The 23136-nt window shown below is 41.7% G+C and overlaps 1 protein-coding gene across 1 annotated transcript; it reads left to right on the top strand.

Annotated features, from left to right (window-relative positions):
* Positions 1 to 1791: 1791 nt before the first annotated feature.
* RBBP7 (RB binding protein 7, chromatin remodeling factor) lies at positions 1792 to 22832 on the top strand. The gene is made up of 12 exons (XM_054581100.1): positions 1792 to 2104; positions 2908 to 3052; positions 7568 to 7713; positions 11705 to 11878; positions 12869 to 12984; positions 16753 to 16913; positions 17691 to 17817; positions 17941 to 18018; positions 18863 to 18939; positions 20843 to 20900; positions 21526 to 21636; positions 22375 to 22832. Exons 1-12 carry the CDS (start codon positions 2089 to 2091, stop codon positions 22441 to 22443), a joined length of 1278 nt encoding a protein of 425 aa, XP_054437075.1. The 5' UTR covers positions 1792 to 2088; the 3' UTR covers positions 22444 to 22832.
* Positions 22833 to 23136: the final 304 nt, after the last annotated feature.

Below are 23136 nucleotides of genomic sequence, written 5' to 3'. Positions count from 1 at the left end.
CAGAACAAGGTGGGCAAAACTACAGACCTCTGACTAAATCTAACCCTCTGTTGGTTTTTGTATGGCTCTCAACCCAAGAATAATTTTTCCATTTTCAAGGGGTTGAAAAAATTCAAAAGAGTATTTTGTGACACATGAAAATTATATGAAGTTCAAATTTCAGTGTCTGTAAAGTTTTACTGGAATACAGCCAGGTTCATTCATATTGTCTAGGGCTGCTTTCTCACTATAACGAGCCAGAATTGAGTAGTTGCCCTTCAAAGCCTGAAATGTTTCTTATCTGACTTCTTTTAGAAAAACGTTTGCTAACCAGCGTCCTAGAACAGGAGAGCTGACTAGTTTAAACACCCTTCCAACTCTTCCCTCTCCAGCTCCTCCCCTCCTCAGCTTTGGTCTCTAACAATCCTGGGCCCCACAGGAAGGCAGAGAGAGCAGTATAATGAATTGCATGGTATAGAAAACCAGAGTCACCGTGCAGTAAATTTCTATATAAAGTTATATGAGTGGTTCTGCCACTGAATAAGGTAACATCTGGGTACGTCTCCTGATCAGAAAAGTGGACATCACAGCGGCAACTGCACGATTTCGTTTGAGAATCACCATGATCACTTGCATGAAGACGCTTGGAAAATATTAAAAGTATCAAGTGTTCCGCGGGGTGTTTTTGCAAGGAGAGCCTCTCTTGAACAAATCTGGATGTAGACTGAGGTTCTCTTTGCATGTAGCACCTCGGCCACGTCCCCGCACCCCATCCTCTCTGTTCTTGGCCTTGCAGCCCGCTTTCTCGTCACCCCAACGCACTCCTCAGGGGCTATCAAGTTCCTGGGCAGAGCAGGGCTCAGCAAGCCAGCCTGGGTTAGCTTAGAGCAGCTCTCCTCAGCATTGCCAGCTTGGGGTGGGTTCGCCCTGGGCCCCCCGCAGTTGATAAGAATGACTCAGCAGGGGGCCGGGTTGGGATAGAGACTAGAACGCCAGTGCAGGGACAAAATCACCAGAATACGAGAAACCGCAAATCATCATCTGAAGGACCCAAATGCGTGAACACACTAAAATGTAATTCAAGTCAGCTTCGGGCACTTGATGGCCTGTGCCAGCACAGGCCGCAGGTTTCGCCTAACAGAGACGCGTAGTCTTCTGCAGTCAGAAAACGCCCAGGGCCTCTATGAAAGGACCCCTTTGCCGCCGACAAACCCCACCTCAGCTCGACTGGGTCCCCGGAAAGGCCAGTGCCCTGGAGGGAAACCTTTCCGGGTGCACAAAATTGCATGCCCGTGGTTATCGTGTAGACTTTTAGGGCACAATAATCTCTCCAGACGAGAAACCATTTTCTTCTCTCGGATATTTTGCTTGGCTAAGCGGCGGAGCCTCACTGCCCCCTTCCCATCCCCCACCTCCCCAGCTCCCACCCCCCACCCCCACCCCCACCCCCCCCCCCCCCCACCCCCACCCCCACCCCCACCGCCCCGGCCGCTGCAAGCAGCCACGCCCCGCGGCCCCAGGGCTCGCCTCCCGGGGATCGCAGCCCCGGCGCAGCCTGCAAGCCGCGCCACCATTCGCTCCACCCCCTCGCACCCCCACGCACCCCCATCCGCCCTCGCGCCCAGCTCTGGGAGCGTCGGGCGAGTCCTCGCGCCTGCGCCTCGCCAACTTCCTGCCGTGGTACACCCCGCCCACCCCCCAGAAGCCCGCCTCCAAAAGCCCCGTGAAACCTGCCTGCCGCACGTCATTGGTCGAGACAACGAAGCCATCGGCTCCCAGGCCCGCCCCTCCACCGCCTCTCACTTTTCCCAGAGCGGGTGCGCCTGCGCTCAGCTGCCTGGGCGGGCTGGGAGGCGCGGGTTGAAAAGTCTCGTTCCAAGTTTGGAGAGAGAGAGAAGAGCGTCTCAGTCCTCGGTACCCGCGATCGGGGAGGAGGCGGGCGAGAAGGACGCGGCGTCTGGGGAGCACCCAGGCCGTAAGACGGTGCCCAGGCTTCGAGAACTAGAAGCGTGTGGCGCGCCTGGGAAAGGCAGGAGCGCCTGCGGCTGGACTGCTCTTGACTAGCGAGGGGAGTCAGGAGGCGGCGAGGGGCGAACGACCCGACGCAAGATGGCGAGTAAAGAGAGTAAGAGGCCCTGCGGAGCGGCGCGCGCCGGGGCCGCGGGGGGCGGCGGGCGCGCGAGGCCGCGGCACGCGCCGGAGAAAGGCGCGAATTGGCGTGCGGGGCAGGGGGCGGGGCCGGGCGCGAGGCTGGGCGCGCGCCTTGAGGGGCCTACGCGGGACGCGGCTGAGGCGCTGAGGGCTCCGAGCACTTCCGGAACCGGGCGCGGGGCCGCGGGTTGAGCCCCCCTTTCCCCTCCCGCCCCCTCCCTCCGGCGGCGGCGCTCCCTTAGGCGCCCTCGGCCCCCAAGCGGAGGCGGCCTTCGCCGCCGGAAAGCGGGCACGGCGGCTCCATTCACGCGCGCGCGCGCCGACTGCCTCGGGGTCGCGGCCCTTGTCCGGGGGATTCTAGAACCCGCCAGCTTATAGCTGCCTACGCCGGCTTCGTGGCAGTGGAGGCCTCTCACTAGGGGATGGGGGGAGCACGTCGATTGCTTTCTGCTACACGTGGATTCGCCTCCCCTGGTGGGTCGTGTAGCCCCTCTACATACAGGTCGTCATCTTAGAACAGGTGCGAATAGCTGTAACCGGCCAAACAGTAGGTGTTTGTGTAATTAATTACTCAATTCTGTATACGCAGGCGTTATTGATCTCAAAGTGCACAAAATCAGCTTCCTTTACACGCTCTGGAAGAGCTTTAGTTGTTCGTGTCCAAATTAGAGGTAAAGGTAAGAGCAGATTAGGTGTGGCCATCTCGAGGTCACCTCTGGTATGTGTCCAGATTCTGATTTCCATCCTTCTCAGCCACTTAATTTCTCCAAATTTCAGTGTTTGAAGATACTGTGGAGGAGCGTGTCATCAATGAAGAATATAAAATCTGGAAGAAGAACACACCGTTTCTGTATGACCTGGTTATGACCCATGCTCTTCAGTGGCCGAGTCTTACCGTTCAGTGGCTTCCTGAAGTGACTAAGTAAGGGTTTCTGGCAACTTATTTTGCACCAGTTTAACTGTTGTCCTGATTTCCTGCTTTGGCATTTTATACATAGAATGTAAGCATGTGATCAATTTAGCCCTTCAATGAGGGGGTAGGTGCCATTTTCAAAACCAAAGTAAGTGATTTATGGAATGACTTCTGAGGTATAAGTATGGCCTTGAAATGGGAGAAAGAACCTGTTGTGAGATTAGTGATATTCGTAGGAAGCACCACCATTATTTGATATTTCCTGGGCTTAAATATGAAATGGCATCTCTTTGAGCCCAGATGCATGGATTTCCTTTCAACTTTATTGAAAAATAGCATATGTACAGAAAAGTGCACAAACGATAAGCACATGGCTTGATGAATTTTTACAGAGTCAACGCACCCATGTAAACAGCCCCCCAGATGAATACATTTTAATTGGAAAAAGAATTTAGCAACAGTTCACCGAAGAAAAGGTATTATTGACATAGAATATGAAATACATTTTGAGGCTGCTGTTGGCCTTCATTAGAGTGTTCTTTTCAGCTATTTCTAAAATTTCTCTGGTAGTAATTGCTGACATTTATTGTGCTCTTAGAAAAGGGCCTGGCACATCTATGGAGGTTTATGTCCTATTATTTGGTTTAATATTCAAAACAAGTACTTTCATTACTTTTTTATCATCCTTGTTTTACCCATGGGGAATTGGGGGCTGAGATGTTGAGTAACATGCCCAAGATCACACAGGTGACAAGTGGTGGAGGGGCTTTCAAACTCAAAACAGGTAGCCCCAGAGTTGAGGCAATCCCTGCACTGGAGTACTTTTCTCATATACTTGGACTTTTTCTAGTAGCAACTTGGACGTGTACTTAAAAGTGTATTAAACTTCGGTACTGTGAGCCTATAATTTAATGAGGATTAATCAAACTCTAATCTAGAACGAGACTTTGCGACAAGTTATAAAAATAAGGGTAAGTAAATTTTACATAAAATTACTTATATAATGCCAGATATTCCACAGGAGACCATTGACTTCCATACAGATAGGGGCTTCCACTGGGGTTCCCAAAAACCTCAGTGTAAATATATTGATGTAGGAAGAGTAGCCAAGAGCTAAATAAAGGACACTTCTAAGTGTTGGCTTTAAAACAGATTTGATCATCAGCTACTTAAGGGTATTCATATGCATTTGACTTTTTGTATCTTCCTGTTAAGCAGATTTAAAGTTTTAACAACTTAATTTACATTCTTTTAGATCTTTTTGCCCGACAGGAAAAGTAGAAAAGGCTAGGGCTCTAAGAATTCAAACCTGAATTTGAATGCTGCCCTCCTGCTTAGTAGTTTTGTGAATTAGGGTACGTTGGTCAGTCTCTATCCCCCAGTTTTCTGGTCTGTTAGTGGAGGTGCTGATGGTGCTGCCTGCCTACATTTGAGGGAATTAAAGAAGATCATTTGTGTTAAGGTGCTGATGCAGAGTAAGTATACAGTAAGTGGTGATTGATGTTGACTCTCCCACCCCTTTCTGTTCTAAAAGTTTGTTAGGTAGGATGGAATAACTCTGTTTCTCCATTTGGAGTTCAATGAAAGCTGCTTTACTGCAGTCTTTCATAAATGTTACCTATAATGTGTTTTGTGTAAAGATTTTTTAAAAAATCTATATGTTCTCAGCCCAAATGTTGCTTTTATATGAATACTCAAGAACTTGGCAGAAAATACTTTAGATTACGTACTCTGTGGTGATCTTTGCATGCAAAGAAGTGGTATCTGATTGTGGGACATGCAGTGGCTCTCGGAATGCAGGAAAATGCCAGCCAGCCCGCATTCTTGGATGTTGAGGATGGCTGTGTGTGCTTTGCAGGGTTCTGTTTGGGGTATGAAGGGAGTGTGATTGTGTTTTGTGATGATAACAGAGCAGTAGAAATGTTGGTTGCTCTTATTCCCTGGGTCTTTGAGGAACTACTTCCTACTCAACCCCATATAAGACATTTTGCCTACATTCAACATGCTTCTGAGCTGTTGTCCTTAAATTGACTTAGGTAATTGATTTGCCTTTTTACAATTTTTTGCTTAGATATCTCTTAAATTATTTTTTAAAACTGGTCGGTCATTATTTTATATGTCTTATTAAATAACTTTTTTCAAAGATTTTATTTCTTTATTTTTAGAGAGGGGGAAGGAGACAGAGAAGGAGAGAAACATCATTGCACAGGAGAGAAACATCGTTTCATGAGAGAGAAACAGTTGCCTCTCACATGCCCGCAACCGGGACCTGCAACCTCAGGCCCGTGCTCAATCCACTGAGCCACACCAGCCAGGGCATTATTAAATAACTTTTTAAACATACAAGACTAACTTACTCTCTACCTGAAAAGCTTTGTAGTCATTCAAATTCAGGTAGTACAAAAGTGCATAGAGTGAAAAATGTCCCCCTTCCCCATTCCCTAATCTCCTACTTCCCTTACCCATTGTTTACAATTTCTTATGCATCCTGCCAGCATGAAGTACATACATGTATCTTCCCCCTATCTTTTTTTCTGGTAGCAAGTTGTTCACTTCACTTTTTAATTAAGCGTTTATATTGGAGGCTTTTTCCTGTCAGCATGCTTGATATGCTCATGTGTTTTAAAGGCTCTATAGAATTGCATTTGTGGGTATACTATAATTTATGTCATCAGTTTCCTATTAATGAATATTTAGGTTGTTTTCAGTCTTGCTGCTTCATACTGTGCTGCTGAGAGTACCTTGTGATAATCTATGATTTTTTTTAAAGGACTATTTATTTATTTTTAGAGAGAGAGGAAGGGAAGGAGGGAGACATCAGTGTGTGGTTGCTTCTCACGCACCCCTCACTGGGGACCTGGTCCGCAATGCAGGCATGTGCCCCGACTGGGAATCAAGCTGGTGATGCTTTGGTTCACAGACCAGCACTCAGTCCACTGAGCCACACCAGCCAGGGTGATAGTCTATGATTTTTTGTTCAGTAATTTTCTTAGTGGAATCAAAGTGGTCAAAGGATTTTGGCACTGAAAATGGACAAGATCTTTTATCATTAGTCTTCTGTAGCCTTAAGTGTATCCAGTATTGGAGGAAAATAGTGTAATATTGATTAGTTCAGGAAAAAAGCCTTGTATTTAAATGATGGAAATGAAAGGACTTATAGTGAAAAGAAAAATCTTAAAAAATAATTAAGGAAACCAGAATAATTGAACTTTAGAGTCGAGAGGAATTTTTCAGATCTTCCAGTCCATCTCAGGCCTTTGCTCCTTAGAAAGGTCCTGTGACGTAACTTTTACGTGTTGGTCTTAGTTTTTCTGCTTAAACCTATAAAAATCAAGTCACTTGCTTCCTTTTATGTCTGCCCTAACATTGCTCTGTGGTGCCGCCTTTCTCTCAGGCATTCCTGTTTCTTTTCAAATGATTCTCATGAGATATGTTTAAGTTCTCTTTCACATGGAGCCACTTTTCCCTGTGAAGGTTTAATTTTGTCTAAGTCTTCCTGAATCACATTGCCAAGAGCCTGATTTTCTAAGTTAGGTTTTCCAGTTAAAAATAAGTGGGCAAATGCTCATATGCATTGCCTCCCTCTCCCCATATAAGTTCATCTAAAATGGAATTAATTACCCTTTTTGATAACCACATTGTATTCTTGGCCACTGAATATATATCACCTAAGACTTCACATCATTTTTCCAACAAGCTGCTATTTACTTGGCCATGGTGGCCTTATTCTGTTCTTGGAGTTTTTGTGCATTTATTGTTGGTTTTTTTTAACCTTAAGCCAAATCTTGGTAAAATTTCATCTTGTATTTTTTAGTTATTACTAAATTACATGCCTAGAATTAACATTCAGACCCTTTTTTGCAAAAAAATAAACTACTGAATCTTTTGTGCAACTGAAACTGAGAAACAGATAAATAGCTTAATTTGTCTAGTGTTGGGACCCAGAGTCCTACTTCTCAGCCTTCCTCACTGAGGTGGAACCATGGGGCACAGGATTAAATTGCCATTCTAGGTAATCAAAGGGGAAAGCATTTGTAAATAGATACAGATGCAAAATCACTGCTTGGACCAGGGTGTCAAGGGGCGTTGCTGGTTCTTCAGCCTCAAAGTCAGTTTCCATAGACTAGGTAACTGAGACTCCCCCCACCCCCTACCCTGTAAAATTGAGAACGTATAAACTTTAAGCACCATAAACATAAGTAGGGGGTTTTCACATCATGCCATTTGTACTTATAACCTGCTTTTTAAGTAAAGAAACAGGCCAACAGGGAAGTTGTGACTTAAGAAATTGCATATAGCTAATTTTAGTTTGAGCCAGGATTTAAACAGGTTTTCTGACTCAACGCCTTAATCTTTCCATTCTGCCTTGTTGCTTCTTATTGAGAAACATGTAGTGTATTAAACTGGAAGATACTTTTTAGGCAAGAAGTCATGATTTGGGAGTACAGGGATCCGCAATGGACTGAATTTCTTAGAAACTCACTTCTTATAGGATTAGTGTGACTTATTTTCTTTTCCAAACAGACCGGAAGGAAAGGATTATGCCCTTCATTGGCTAGTGCTGGGGACTCACACATCTGATGAGCAGAATCATCTCGTGGTTGCTCGAGTCCATATTCCGAATGATGACGCACAGTTCGATGCTTCCCACTGTGACAGTGAGAAAGGCGGTAGGTATACCGTATATTCCAGTGTTGGTGTCTTAAGGGAGTATGCCTCTTCCTAATTACATGTTACTAAAACTTTATACTAATACCTGCTTTGGCCCAGCAGTTCAACTACTGGGACATTATCTTACAGAACTGCTTGCCGCAGGCGCACAAGGATTTCACACTAGCATTAGTTGCAGGAGAGAAAAAAATTAGGATCAGCCCAGATAGGAAATTGGTTAAAGACATTATGGTATATTTGAAATATTATGCAGCAGTTACTAAGAATGAGATAAATCTGTGTACAGTGGTATGGAAAACTGTCCAGGATAAATTGGGTAAGTGATATATGCATAGAATAAATTTAGGAAGCAGATATACCAGTTTTATCAATTAATAGTGGGTTTTTTTAATGGAAGCTGTTGTTTCCTTGTTTGTTTTTTTTCTCTCCAAGCGTACATTCCCTTACTTTGATATTCTCATAACCACCCAAGTTCCAACCAAGTTCTGGTGATTTTGCTAGGAGGACTCACAAGCCTTGATAACAAGTTATACTCATGGATAAAGTTTGTTACAATAGAGAGTTCATACAGAACAGAAGCAGCAGGAAGAAGATACGCATCAGGGAGTCCTGGGAGGTCTGGTGCAAGTCTTGTCCAGGGCTGCACAGGATGTGCTTTCTCTCTGGCAGCAAATGACAGGGATGCGTGCCCAGGGAAACCCATTTGAGTGTCAAGGTCTGAGGCTTTCAGGGAGGGCTGGTTTCATAGGCACACCCTGTCCTGCTGGCAAGTAGCCATGACACAGAAACTCAGGACCCCAATAATGAAACCAGGAGCATGTCGTCAGTGTTGATATTTATGCACAGCAACCCTGACAAACTGGTACAGAGCGGTCCATTGCTCCAGGTGTATACCAGAAAATGGTCAATCCAACGGTGATGTAAAGAACCGCCTGATACCCATGTTCCCAGGGCTCAGTCAGTGGTCAGTCATGGTCCCAGTGTCCCTCAGAACTCTGAGGGCTAAGCAAGCAGACCTGCTGGGTTAGTGCTTTCCACACAGCCTCAAATGGTTTAATGGATAGATGGTAACATCTTCCAGTATTTGCTTTCGACTTTTTCCTTTTTGAAAATTCTACATTATAGCTCAAGTCCCACCACCCCTACCCCATTTCTTCCTCTCCAGAATTCATCACTATCCTACAATTAGTGCACCATTTTCAGCTCTTTGTATTTTTATTACTCATGCTGTAGTAAATACACAGTGTTGTTTTGCAGCTTGTTTTTTCATTCAATATTACATCATGTGTGAGGGGGGATGCAAAAAGATTTTATAAAAAATTGAGTATTATTATATATTTAAACTTCAGTCACCTTCAAAGCACTCTCCATTTGACACAATACACCTACCAAGACTTCTTTCCACTGCTCGAAACAGTTTTTGAACTTGTCGATTTTGAGGTTTTTTTATGGCTTCTGCCACTTTCTGTTCTACCTCTTCCACATGGGCAAAACGTTTCCCTTTGAGGACTTTTTTCATCCAGGGAAACGAAAACAAGAGTCCCTTGGGTGAATAGGGAGGGTGGGATACGGGGTCATGCCATTTTGGTCAAAAAACTGCTGAACGCTCAGCATGGTGTGGGCAGGTGGGCTCATAAATCACCCATCATGAAATGTGTAAACTCGTTGAAAAAAATCTTCAAAAAAAATTCACTGAAGCCAAAAGCAGCCTCTCACAAAGCCAGCTAGTACACTGATACAGATGGGTTCCTAGAACACAACACTCACCTAGCTGGGCTACAAGGGTCCTGCCCTCCAGAAGATAATTCTGTGGGGTTTTTTTGCGGGGGGGGTCCCCTCTTGTATACCATGTTCGTGTCTATCTCATTTTCTAGCTAATGTGTAGTAGTGCATTGTGATTAAACATCAGCTTATCCATTCTACCAGGATATAGTTGGATGTATCTATGTGGAGTTTTGTCCTTACAAACATGCTTTAGTGAACATCCTTGCCATGTATCCTTGTATACACAGTGGAGAATTCATCTAGTAGGGTGGAATTGCTGAGTTGTGTGGTATATTCATTGTCAATTTTAAGTAATATGAAATTAAAAATGAAATAAAGTGATAGAAAATTATTTTCCAAAAGTATTTACTCAGTTTACCTCTCCCACAATTCTGTCATCCCCTACAACCTTATGCCTTATTTTTGTAAATTTTGTTGTAATCAGAAAGCTTTTTAATGACTTTAAAGTCACCTGTCCAGTGTATTACAATCTAGCAAATGACTGAAATAATTTTAAGTTACTTTTTGTTAATGGTATTTTTAATGGGTGCTATTTATCATTAAGATAGTGGTTTTTCAAACTTTATTTTTTTTTAAAGATTCTGTTTATTTGAGGGGAAGGGAGGGAGAAAGAAAGGGAGAGAAGCATTGGTGTGTGAGATGTCAATTGGTTGCCTCTCGCACGCCCCCAACTGGGGACCTGGCCTGCAACCCAGGCATGTGCCCTGACTGGGAATCGAACTGGCAACCTGTTGGTTTGCAGGCTGGCACTCAGTCCACTGAGCCATGCCAGCCAAGACTCAAACTTTTTTTTTAAGTTTGAGAAAACAAAGCCCTGTGTTCAAAGTAAATCTTAGCTGGAAACCCTTTTTTTTTTTTTTAAAGGAGAGCTGTTCAGTTTGTTTTATCTAAAGGAGTTGGGAAACTTGAATATCTTGATAGAAGAAGGGTAAGGAAAAAACCCTTGGAGTCCATGGGGGAGGGGGCAGGTTTGGAGTCTCAGGAGGTGGGAGGAAAGAGGATCTAGAGCGGCGGTCTTGGGAAGTGGAGGCACATCCTTCGATCAACAGGGGAAATGCTGAGAAGGAAATGGGTGATTTTATGTGGCTGTGTGAGAGTAGTTGTATGGAATGGGAGATCATTTTCGGCCACAAGGAAATAGTAACATTTACCATAGAGAAGAATGGCTAATTATGATATTAAGTCATGGGAGTCAGTGTTCATTAAATATTGCCGCATAGAAAGAGCTGGCTGAAACTGAGAAATGGTATACTGCTTTCAGCATGTTTTCCCCACGTCCCAGCCAGTCTGACTTGTTACCTGCCTGGCTCTGTTAGCCATTTGAGTTAGTGTTCCCTGACCAGTGGCACAGGGTGAGCTTAAAAGAAATATGCGAAGAAGTAAGATAGGTCAGGACAAACAACAATTACAATGTGAAGCCTACAAACTTTATGTGTGTCAGCAAGTAATTCAAGTTTTTATCTATGAGCACAAAAAAGAAAATGTTCTTTGCTATTATCTGCTTAGATGTTCTCTACTTGTATTCTTCTATTATCTTGCTGCTTCCCAGATGTTATGATACTTTTTATGTGGCTTTGTTACTTTTCCAGGGCCTTTTTAATAACTATTTAACACTATAGTCTTATTCCCACACCAGATACAGAGGTTAAGCTGTCTGGTTTTAGCCTTGACACTCCACTAGCAGTAGAACCAAGTATGCTGGTGGAACCAGCATGTATGTGTGCCTTGGGTTTAGGTGGGGATTAATTGGCATGGATATGCGATTTGAGCATGTTTCTGACTTTAGATGCAAGGAGTGTTCATACCTTCCCTGTCTTGATGAAACCCTAAAATAAAATGCTCATTCACTGCAGTGTTTCCAAATGAGTTGTATTTGCACTGAAAGGCTAAAGTGTATTTATTACATGGTTATTTGAATTTCAGTGAATAACTACATCATCTTCAAAACAGAAGGAGGCCAATTTTTAATTGTTTTAAATCCAAGGTGGAACTAAATTAATGTGCATAAAATAGCTTTCAATATTTTCCACTGCAAATGGACTTTGAGAATAAATTAATTTGAAGTAGCAAGTGAACCCGTATTTTTGTGTTCTCTGTCATCGATTTATGTTGTATTCTGTCATGTTAAAATCTGCTAGGTTGATTAAACTGACTTGTGGATTTTAATCATAAGTATATGTGTTTATTTCTTTCTTTGCACATTAGAATTTGGTGGCTTTGGTTCTGTAACAGGAAAAATTGAATGTGAAATTAAAATTAATCACGAAGGAGAAGTAAACCGTGCTCGTTACATGCCACAGAATCCTCACATCATTGCTACAAAAACACCATCTTCTGACGTGCTGGTTTTTGACTATACAAAGCACCCTGCTAAACCAGGTAAAAAAAAAAAATCAGGCCATTGCTTAACTGTTTTTCTCGATTCAAAATAATTGCTTTGAGGTCATTCAAACTAGTATACACTATAATTTTTCAAGGTTTAAAAATTGTTTTGTGGGTCCAATAACCACCCTCAAGTTCAGCGATTTAACAGAAGGACCCCGCGGCAGATTATATTCCTGGCAGCAAATGACACAAAGCAAAAGCAGGAGGAAAGAAATACAGATCAGGCAGAGTCCATAGAGGACAGATATAAGCTCCTGAGTCCTTCCCTGCTGTGGCCACACAGAGCATGCTTTCTAACAGCAAATCACAGGGGCATGTGCTCATTTCTCTGCCCAGGGAAGCCCATTTGAGTCTCGGGGTCTGGGGGTTTTATGGAGATCTGCTCACATAGGCACATCTCACTGGATGACCAGTCACTGTGAGGAAAACTGCAGACCCCAGCGGTGAAGATAACATCATGAATCTTGCTCAACAGCCCTACAAGTCTTGACAAGCTCCCACAGCATGCCACAATGCTCTGGGCGTACGTGACACGAAGAATTCTGTTGGGGTCACATTCCTAGGAGCTGGCCAAGGGTCAGTAATGGTCACAGGTTACCCCGGAGGCACGCAAGGACTGAACAAACAGACCTGCTGTGTTACTTCTTTCCTCACAAAAATATTTTTAAAAATGGACCCAGGGTGATGCGGGTCGTCATTGCGCAAATTTGTAGGATAGCTAGTTTTCAGTATTTTGTGTTACAGCTAGTAATAGATTTTGCAAAGGAACGAGTTTTATGGTCACGGGACCTGGTGTGCATTGAGTATTTGAAATGAAGCACAGAGAACATCTTTTCACGGCAGCTTTGGGTCAGACCAAGTCCTTGTGTGTGTGCAGTGCTTTTCCAAGCATAATAAATGTTTTGGTTCACTCAGGTGAGGCTTTGCTCTTACCGTTCCGACAACTAGATAATCAGTAGTTAATGTGATTCTTTTTTCCTTTAGACCCAAGTGGAGAATGTAATCCTGACCTTAGGTTAAGAGGCCACCAAAAGGAAGGCTATGGTCTTTCCTGGAATTCTAATTTGAGTGGACATCTGCTAAGTGCATCTGACGACCATGTAAGAAACCTGTTCTTCCTAATCTTCTCATGTACTGGGAGTTCAAGACAGTGTCGTGCGCAGTTCCACACTGCAGGAGTGCTGTGTAGGCGAAAGGTTTTCTAAGATAATACTGCTATTTATTGTGCTAATGTTTTCACAGGATTTAGAAAATGGTTATCAAACTGTCCTTTTAGAGCCTTAGGATTTCACAAAGCTTTCTTAAAGAAGCCTTAGAAAGGAGAGAAGGTGGGCAAAAGATATCCTGTTATGTAAAAGTGGACCTCTAATGTGAGGCCTGATCAACATAGATTATATTTTATTTTATTTATTTTATTTTTGTTAAATGTGCAGTTCAAATGTACAGTTCTGTGGTATGTAGTGTGTTCATGAAGCTGTGAAATCATCACTATATAATTCTAATGCATTTTCCTCCAATGTCACAAAAAGAAACTACATACCCATTGAACAGTCATTCCCCCAATCCCTCTTTCTTACAGCTCCTGGCAACCACTAATTTATTTTCTATCTCTATAGATTTGTCTATTTTCAGTATTTCATAGAAGTTCAGTCATATAGTATGTGGTCATTTATGTCTGGCTTCCTTCACATAGCATAATGTTTTCAAGGTTCATCTGTGTTGAAGTATATGTCAGTAATTCATTTATTTTTTTATAGCTGAGTAATATTTCATCATATGGATATACTATAGTTTATTCATTTATCAGTTGAACATTTGGTTTGCTTCCACTTTGGAGCTGTTTTCAGTGATGTTGCTATGAACATTTTATACAAGCTTTGTGTGGACATATGTTTTCATTTCTCTTGAGTAATTACCTAGGAGTAGAATTACTGGGTCATATGGCAACTCTATGTTTAACTTATTGAAGAACTGCCGTATTGTTTTCCAAAGCAGCTGCACCACTTGATGTTCCCACCAGCAATGTACCAGGGTTCTAGTTTTCTCCATGTCCTCACCAATACTTACTAATGTCTGTCTTTTTCATTATAGCCATCCTAGTAGGGGTGAAGTGATATCTCATTGTGGTTTTGATTGATTTGGATTCCCTGATGCCTTATGAAGTTGAGCATCTTTCCATGTGCTTATTGTCCATTTGTATATCTTCTGTGGAAAAAACATGTATTGAAATCCTTTGTCCATTTATAAATTTTGGTTTTTTTATTGACTTGTAAGAGTTCTTTACATATTGTATATACAAGTTCTTTATCAGATACATGATTTCAAAAATTTCCTCCCTTTCAGTCCTGGCCAGGTGGCTCAGTTGGTTGGAGCATCGTCCCATACACCAAAAGCTTGCAATTCACTTCCCAGCTGGGGCCTGTACAAGAGGCAGCTGATTGATGTTTCTCTCCCCCCTCCCCCATTCCTCTCTTTTTAAAATCAACAAACATATCCTCAGCTGAGGAATAAAAAAAATTTTTTTCTCCCACTCTGTGGGTCGGTTTTTTTTTTTTTCTCACTTTTTTGATGATGTCCTCTGAAACACAAAAGTGTTTAATTTTGAGCCCAGTTTGTGTATTTTATTTTGTCACTTGTGCTCTTGGCATCATATCTAAGAAACCGCACATAAACCCAGAATCAAAAAGATTTACGCCTATATTTTCCTCTTAAGAATTTTATAGTTTTAGCTCTTAAATTTAGGTCTTTGATCTAATTTGAGTCAGTTTTTGTATATAGTGTGAGGTAGAAATCCAACTTCATTTTCTGCATGTGGATATCCAGTTTTCCTAGCACTATTTGCTGAAAAGACAAATTTTTCCCTGTTGAGTTGCCTCAACATTCTTAATGTAAATTATTTTAACAATTAAAAGTACCACATAAATTCAAAGGGGTCCCATGCATTTATTGTAGATTAATGTTTCTAGCATTCTTGCCACTAACAGCCTCACATCTTCTTAATGGATCCCATACTGTAAGCAGAAAGTGTTGCGAATGACTCCAACTGGAAGCCAAGAGTAGGCTCATATAACTTGGCCATAGTTGGGATTTTATGTCAGCTTTTTGAGAGTGGGTTCCTTGCTTTCCTTAGTATCATCCTATGCCCAGAACAGGGCTTGTCACATCAAAGACCTTTATATTTCTGTTGACAGCATTTTTTTGTTAGGCTTTTTGAACTATTGAATGTAGTTAATTGGTCCAGTCAAGATTCTTTAGTTAAAGCACCCAGTACTGACTCTGGCTGATTGAAACAAAAGGAGTTTATCAGAAGGGCATTGGGTGAGGTACACAGAATTGCTGTGATGGCTAGAAAATGGCCCAGAAAAGAGAGGGGAGGCCAGCAAATCAGGCCAGTGAGGATGACACTCTTGCCATCCTGGAAAGTGGATGTTACGTTCTCCCACCCATCAGAACTGATTCTCCCCAGTTTCGGTTCCCAATTCAAAGTCCTCGTTGGACTGATGGAGCCTGTGTCATGTTCCTACTTCCCTCACAGTGGAAGGAGAGAGTCTCCCAAACACTAGTCAAAACAATAGTTGATGTTTCCCAAGGGCTCTGCTTGTGCCAGGCATCTGCTAATCTACCCAGAATCCATCCTTCCGAGGTGAAGAGGAGGGGTGGTGGCGAGAGCTCCACTCGTTCCTTTCCCTTCGGTGCATGTGAATTGTGAGTCTGAGTGTGTAAGTATCAACAGAGACTAAGGACACGTGTGATTTTTTTTTTGTTGTGGGGAAAATAGCTGTTACTGGGAAATAGCTTAGTTACAGAAAACCTTTCTGATAAGAAAGTGAGTTAAAAAGAGAGGAAGCCACCCTGGCTGGCGTGGCTCAGTTGGTTGGGTGTTGCCCTGCAAACTGCAAGGTTGTGGGTTCGGTCCCCAGTCAGGGCATGTGCAGGAGGCAACTGATTGATGTTTCTCTCCCTCTCTTTCTCCCCCTCTCTTTCTCCCTCCCTTCTCCTCTATCTAAAATCAATAAAAGAAAAAAAGTTTAAGAAAAATAGAGATGAAGCCATTACCACTGTCAGTGGAATTAGTGTGACTATACCTTAACAGAATTAACTCCTTTTTTACACCATTGTCTGAGAATCATTGCCCTATAGCTTGTGTGGTGTTGTTTTCATAAAAACTTAAGATTTTCCTCTTAACTTTTTTTGTGATTGGATGTCAAGAGAAGACTCATCTCCCAGAGCCTGCTTGCCCTGTGGCTTCTCTGTAGGTTTGCTCTGCTGATGCTTGAGGAGCCACCCCAGGGGGTCTGTGGGCAGGCCCCAAGCTCTGGCCTCCCAAAGTAGGCACGTAGGGCTTTCTGGGACATTCCCCTGTCTGACTTCCTGGTGTCTGGTGCTTTCTGCCATGAGAGGCTTGTAAAGACTGTTGCCTTTCAAGAGGCACGTCCCAACCCGGCATGAATTTTTAGGATGGGCGAAACCTCTTCGGTGGATACCAAATGCTGGGCTCTCAGTATTGTGTTATCTAGTCTAGATGAATTTAGATACTTAACTGAATGTATGTAGGTAGAAACTCTAATCTGAGTGTCCTTTGCCTGCCAGCATGTTGTGTCTCCCCCTCTTGTTCCCATTAGAGTATATTTTCTTTGCCCTTCACATCTCAGGTCATGGAAACTACACCTGTGCATTATACTGTTTGTGAAGCTTTACTTTTGTTTATATTACTCTTCCTCGCGTTTATTTCAAACATTTATATAGGTAAATAGCTTTGTTTTACTGAACATATTTTATTTATTTTTTTATTTTATTTTTTTTAAACAAGATGATGACATTTAAATTCAATCCTTTATGTGTTTTTTGGTGTGTTTTTTCTTCTTCAGACTGTCTGTCTGTGGGATATAAATGCAGGACCAAAGGAAGGCAAAATTGTGGATGCTAAAGCGATCTTTACTGGCCACTCGGCTGTTGTTGAGGATGTGGCCTGGCACCTGCTGCACGAGTCACTGTTTGGATCTGTCGCTGATGATCAGAAACTTATGATGTAAGGTGGAAAGTTCAGTGGGGTCTTGTTATAAAGATGTCTTGAATAACCATCAGTAATTGCGGCTGCCTGTGGTTTAATTTCTCCTTTTTAAGTTATGTCCTGGCTTTTGAAAAAGAAAACTTTAGTGAGGTATAATTGACATACAATAAACTGTATGTATATAATGCAGTATATAATGGCATTTTTACACAAAAGTTACTGTGCTATATGAGTGAACCCAGTTTTTTATTTAAAAAAGGAAAACAGGTATGTAAACGTGAAGAAACATGCTTGGTATGAAGGTAAATATCAAAACTGGGATAAGGGTGGCTGTTTTGAAGATGAGAGAGGAGAATGATTATATCAGTGCATGGACACAGGGCTGCATACAACCACCTAGAATTTTTTTTTTATCTCAAAGGAATGAATACCTGAGGCAAATAAGGCAAAATACTGAAATTAGACAAGGCTGGGTTGTACATAGTGAATTGTTATGTTATTGTGTGCATCGTCAATATTTTGTGTGTACCTGAAATAGTTGGCAAAATAAGACAGGAATCTAATAAACAAGAAAACAGAAATAACAGCCCTAGTTCATTCTCTGCAGTTTTAGAACATATCACTTAGGGGCTAGAAGTCCACATTGCCAACTGTAGGCATGGTTGGCGTCTGCGAAGGGGCGGGCATAGCGGTGATGTGGAGTGGTGCTGATGAGGAAACGAGTGTGAGGTCTGAGGTCTTGGGGAGGGTTGAGTGACCTCCTCTTGCGCTGTGTGCCTTGTACCTTGGTTTTAGATGGGACACCAGGTCCAATACCACCTCCAAGCCAAGCCACCTGGTGGATGCGCATACCGCTGAAGTCAATTGCCTGTCATTCAATCCCTACAGCGAGTTCATTCTCGCAACTGGCTCTGCAGATAAGGTTTTTATGGTTTTTTGCATATTTGCTGTTTACCAACCCCATCATTGTGCAGTAATCAGATATTTTAAAACTCTTATGGAAAGTGCAAAATTTAATTCCTTTTCATTTGTTATTTTTCTTCAGACTGTAGCTTTGTGGGATCTGCGTAATTTAAAACTAAAGCTCCATACATTCGAATCTCATAAAGATGAAATTTTCCAGGTATGTGGCAGTTTTATGGTATATCTATGTCATGTTTTAGTAGCTTTCAGTAGGGGGAAATTAAACTTTTTTTTCTTTTATATAGCGGGCACGGGACATTTTTTTTTTAAAGTTCCTCTTCTGTATAAGTTAACTAGTGGAAAATAACTTGGAGCTTTTTGAGAAACAATTAGTTCAGAAGTAGAAGAAAAAGCCTTGCAAAACAGGATGTTTAAAAAGTGAAATCCAACGATTCTTCTGTTAAGGTATGCCAGCATGGTGGCTCCTCTAGTGAAAAAATATCTTGTATGTGGTTTAAAATACAGATTCACATAGGTTAAAATACACTTCACTGACAATTTTAAAAGCTTCTGGGTTGATCCTGTCTGGTGTGGCTCCTTAGGTTGGAGCGTTGTCCCGTAAACTGAAAGGTCAGGGGTTGTATTTCCAGTCAGGGCTCATGCCTAGGTTACAGGTTCAGTCCCTGGTTGGGGCATGTGCGAGAGGCAGCTGGTCAATGTTTCTCTCACATTGACCTTCCTTTCCCTCTTTTCTCTCCTTTCCTCTCTCTCTAAAAGCAATAAGCATGTCCTGGGTGAGGATTTAAAAAATAATAAAAATAAAAGCTGCTGGGACGGCTCTTGGGCCCCTAGCCAAGTTCCCATTTGTTGGGGAGTGCATCCTTCCTGGGGGCAGGCTAGGAGATAAGCCATTTAAGAGCTCTTGAAAGGATTGGACAAGAAGGGTGAAACTGTAGGCCAAGGAGAGGATATAGGACACACCACGGGAAAATAATGAGGATTAAGACAATATTCACAAACCTAAGAATGGATGATTCTTTGCATTTTCAAATGTGTATTGCTAGGTCCACTGGTCTCCACATAATGAAACTATTCTGGCTTCAAGTGGTACTGATCGCCGCCTCAATGTGTGGGATTTAAGGTAACTCAGAATCTAGTGGTGAGAAACTGTATAAATATGCTAATCTGGAAGATTATGTAATTCATAAATTTAGAAGAGCAATTTGCTAATCCCAGTTTAATAACTCTAATATTAAAGTAACTTTTAAGTATCTTCCTGAAGTCTTTGTTCCATAAAACAGAAGTAAATCAGCAAATGCGCTGTAAAATAAATTTATGCAATGTTTTGTTTTTCTATTGATACTTAAGCATGAAGTTGGGGGAGGGGTGGGATTGTGTTTTAACATCCAAATGATTATATGGAAAACACTGTTGCTATAGAAAGGGGTAGAGATGTTAGCTGTTTTATGTTTCACAGAACCTCACATACACCTGCGGGACTAGGTTTCCTCGGAGATTTTCTACCATTTGCTCTTCTGTACCTTGATCAATTTATTCGGCAGATGAGCTCCTGCTGTGGGTTCTGTAACTGCTGGGGGTATACTTAGGAACAGGATAAGCACAGCCCATGCTGTCAGAACTTATGTTCTTCTGAGGGCTTATTGTATGAAGAGTTTCTCCCAATTCTCAAAGTTCTTGACTTCAGAGTGGCTATTCCAAGAATTTCCAGGCCCCTTTCGCAACTGGCTCTGCAGATAAGGTCTGCACAAGATTTCTTGGTCTGAGCCTTTGAAGCCATTAATAAGGTTGCCTGATTATAATATATACCTCTCCATCGGATGTTATCTTAAGTTTAAATCTTTAAATTACCAACGAATAACTTTTTTCTTACCTGTATTAAATGTGTTGAACTGGACTGAGTTTTTAGGGTATTAAAACCAAAGCTGCCTTAATTACAGGGACAGTAGAACCCACCCTTCAGTGTATGGGACAGAGACAGTACAGAATAAAACGCTAGTATTGTAAAACTTCTCAACATCTAATGTCTGTGTTCTTATAAAACAAACTGTTGGCCATGGTAGATGCTTAAAGATGTAGAGGGCCTTTAAAGCAGATATTTGAGTGTATTTGAAAACAATTTCAGTAGTAAAATTAGAAACCTAACACAAGAATAGATACTGGTTGCATGAGGTAGAACAGCAAGGTTTTATGCCCAGGCAACTGCATTGTCCTTAAAGGTGCCAATAAAAAAAATGTGCAGGCATTGTATAATTTCTTAAAGTTCATTTGTGACTTGCTTACTGTTAAAATTATATTAGATAAAATTATGGATTAAAACGGTCAATGTGTTAGCAAGTATACTCTTGACAGGGGGAGGACAAACATAATGTCTAGCAGTCCCACATGTTTGGCTTGTTTGATTGGTTTTATGGGAAGGAACAAAGTCTATCACTACAAGGTTGTGTATTTTGGCTGATTTTTCCAGCAGTTACTACTAGCAAAGTCCACCTTTGGGCTAGATAATCAGATAGGGCTGATAAGTGGTGTGTCACTTAAGAGTGATTTCACTGTTGGGACTGCTGGCAGATTCTACAAATCGAAGTATTTAGGAAAAGAAAAAAGAAAACTTAACCTTTTACTGGCTTGTGCATCCCATGAAGTTGCTTTCTTGTCCTATCTTCAGATCCACAGTGCTAATCTGTTACTGTTTCTCACTCCTGGGATGAAAAAGGCCTTAAGAGTCGAGTGTAGGGGGCCAGCATCAGTTCCTCTGCAGATATTTTATATACTTTTCACCTTTTAATTCCAATGCAGTGTAAATACCACAGTGAAAATATTGAATGAATTTTAATATTTATTAACAGTTTCTATTCTGTAGCTTCAGTTATGAACAGCTCTTACCCATCTCCAGAAAGTAAGCACCCCACCCTCCCACCAAATAGTAGAAAAACTCTTAATTGATAGCAGCATAGAAATGTTGTTTTTCCAGTATGTGTGTGCTGCAAGAATTTCAGTAACGAAAGCATTATGCTCTTTCTCAATAGCAAAATTGGAGAAGAACAGTCAGCGGAAGATGCAGAAGATGGGCCTCCTGAACTCCTGGTATATGTTGGCTTGCTTATGCAAGATGAAATGTCACATGCAGATTGGATTCTGCCATTGATCCATGTATATGGAAAATGAGTCAACTTCAAATTCTAGCTCTTGATGATTTCCAATCGGAGGTCTTGGAGGTTGTTGTGATTGGGGTTTGACATTTATTGAAAATAGGAACTAGAACCCAGAAGGTCTTTGCCAGTGTTTCATTAAGAGTAATTTGAGCTCCTAGCAAATACTGTATAGTAACTTCTCATTGATTTCAGTGATTTCTGAGGGTTTTGTTGGGGGGGGCAGATATTCAGTTAGCAACACTGAATACTTTCTAAAAGTATAGAAAATTTTTAATGGCTGGATTTTTAAGTTCCCTTCCCAGAAACTAAACTTTCTTGATCTTGTTGATGCCAGCAGTGCCCGTCTCCCGCCTATTCCTAATCAAATCATCTCGGCATCCTGTTGGCCCCCTGAAGGTTTTTGTGGAGGTGTACTGAGCTTATACCACCCTCCCTCCAAACTGCAGACAGTGACACCCACCCCTGTTGTTGCAAGACCAAAGACTCTAAAAACTAACTTTTAATGTAAGATGTGAAACCAAGGCTTTTTTTGTTATTGTTGTTGTTGTTATTAACAGTTTATTCATGGAGGGCACACCGCCAAGATATCAGACTTCAGCTGGAACCCCAATGAGCCATGGGTCATTTGCTCAGTGTCTGAGGATAACATCATGCAGATATGGCAAATGGTGAGCTACAATATTGTTTTTCCTTAAATGACTATCTTGTGTAGGAGAGACTTACTAATGATATCATGCAATAGAAATATTTCACACATCTAGGTGTATATTGTACCAAATATTTGTAGAAAGGGAAGAGTCTTCAAAACCCTTTTTCCATGTTAACGACAGTCTTTAGTTCAATGTGCACCTTTCGAATCAGGAGAAATCTCTCTACATGTCTGTGTAAACACACAGATGTAGACACAGCATGTGCTCTGATTTTCATTATTCTTCATCAACTGGACTCTTGGCATCAGTGCTCTGTGTCCAGTGTCTGTTGTGTCATAGGCGTGGAAGATATAGGAGGAAAGTTAACACATTCACTTGATACTGAGTTCTCAAGATTACCACTAAGTACATGACATCTCTAAGGCACTGAGTTGTTAACTCTTCATAAACCTCATTATCACTCCCTCTAAAGAATGCTTAAAATGCTTTTGGGAAAAAACTTTTATGAACAGTAATTGAAATAAATAGTGCATGGGCAGTGAGGGGTATATGTGGAATTATACACAGGCCTGCCTTTCCTCATTCAATTTATTAGAGCCTTTGGGGAAAATAAACCACTCCAGAAATGTGTCTACTTCCAACACCGAAACACATTGACCTGTGAATCTAAAAATCTGCACAGAATTATTAAATGCTATTTTTAGATAGTCTTCTAAAAACGATGGGCAGTTTTACCTATGAACTTGTTATCTCCAGGCTGAAAATATTTACAATGATGAAGAGTCAGATGTCACAGCATCGGAACTGGAGGGACAAGGATCTTAAACCCAAAGTATGAGAAGTGTTTCTGTTGAATGTAATGCTAACATGAATGCTTGGTTTATCAAGCGCCAAAATAAGCATTGTATAGTAGGAAATGTTAAGTGGGATGGCATATGGCATTCTTTACCTTCTGATTCTAGCACTTTCAAGTGAGCTATTGCGTTCTGTATCATATTGTAGCTTTTAGGGAAGAAAGAAGTGTTGCTAAGAAAGAACATCACAGTTGTTTTAAAATACAAGTAGCAGGGTACTGCCTTTGATTCAACTATTTTAAGTTCTTGTTTTCTCAAACCTAAGTGCTTGCTGTTCCCAAATATGCAAGAATAACTTTTACACTTTTCCCCTCCAACACTTGTTGATTGGCTTTGCAGAAAATAAAGTTTTAAAATAAATTTTGTTTTATTCTTTTAGAACCTGGATAGGGATGTGTGTCTGTCTGTCTGTCTATTGAGTAGAAGGTGGGGGGTGGGGGTGGGTGTGGGTGTGTGTGTGTGTGTCTGTGTCCCCGTTTCATAGGAGGGAGCTGTTATGTACCCACATTGAGCACTTACTGAATTTCTTTCCATGGTATGTGACAGTATCCTAAATCCAAAGGTGAGAGAAGTTAGGTGTCTACTTTGTGTTTGGTAGATTTGTAAATCTAGAACTACCTTAACTTCTGTGTCATTTGACCTATATCCTAGTTGTGCCTTAACT

This window comes from Pteronotus mesoamericanus, unplaced genomic scaffold, assembly GCF_021234165.1.
Source record: "Pteronotus mesoamericanus isolate MK-2021 breed Mesoamerican mustached bat unplaced genomic scaffold, CSHL_Meso_final contig_65, whole genome shotgun sequence".
In the NCBI taxonomy this organism is placed as follows: domain Eukaryota; kingdom Metazoa; phylum Chordata; class Mammalia; order Chiroptera; family Mormoopidae; genus Pteronotus; species Pteronotus mesoamericanus.
The sequence above is the reverse complement of the archived record's forward strand: the minus strand, read 5'-3'. Positions and strand labels throughout refer to the sequence as shown.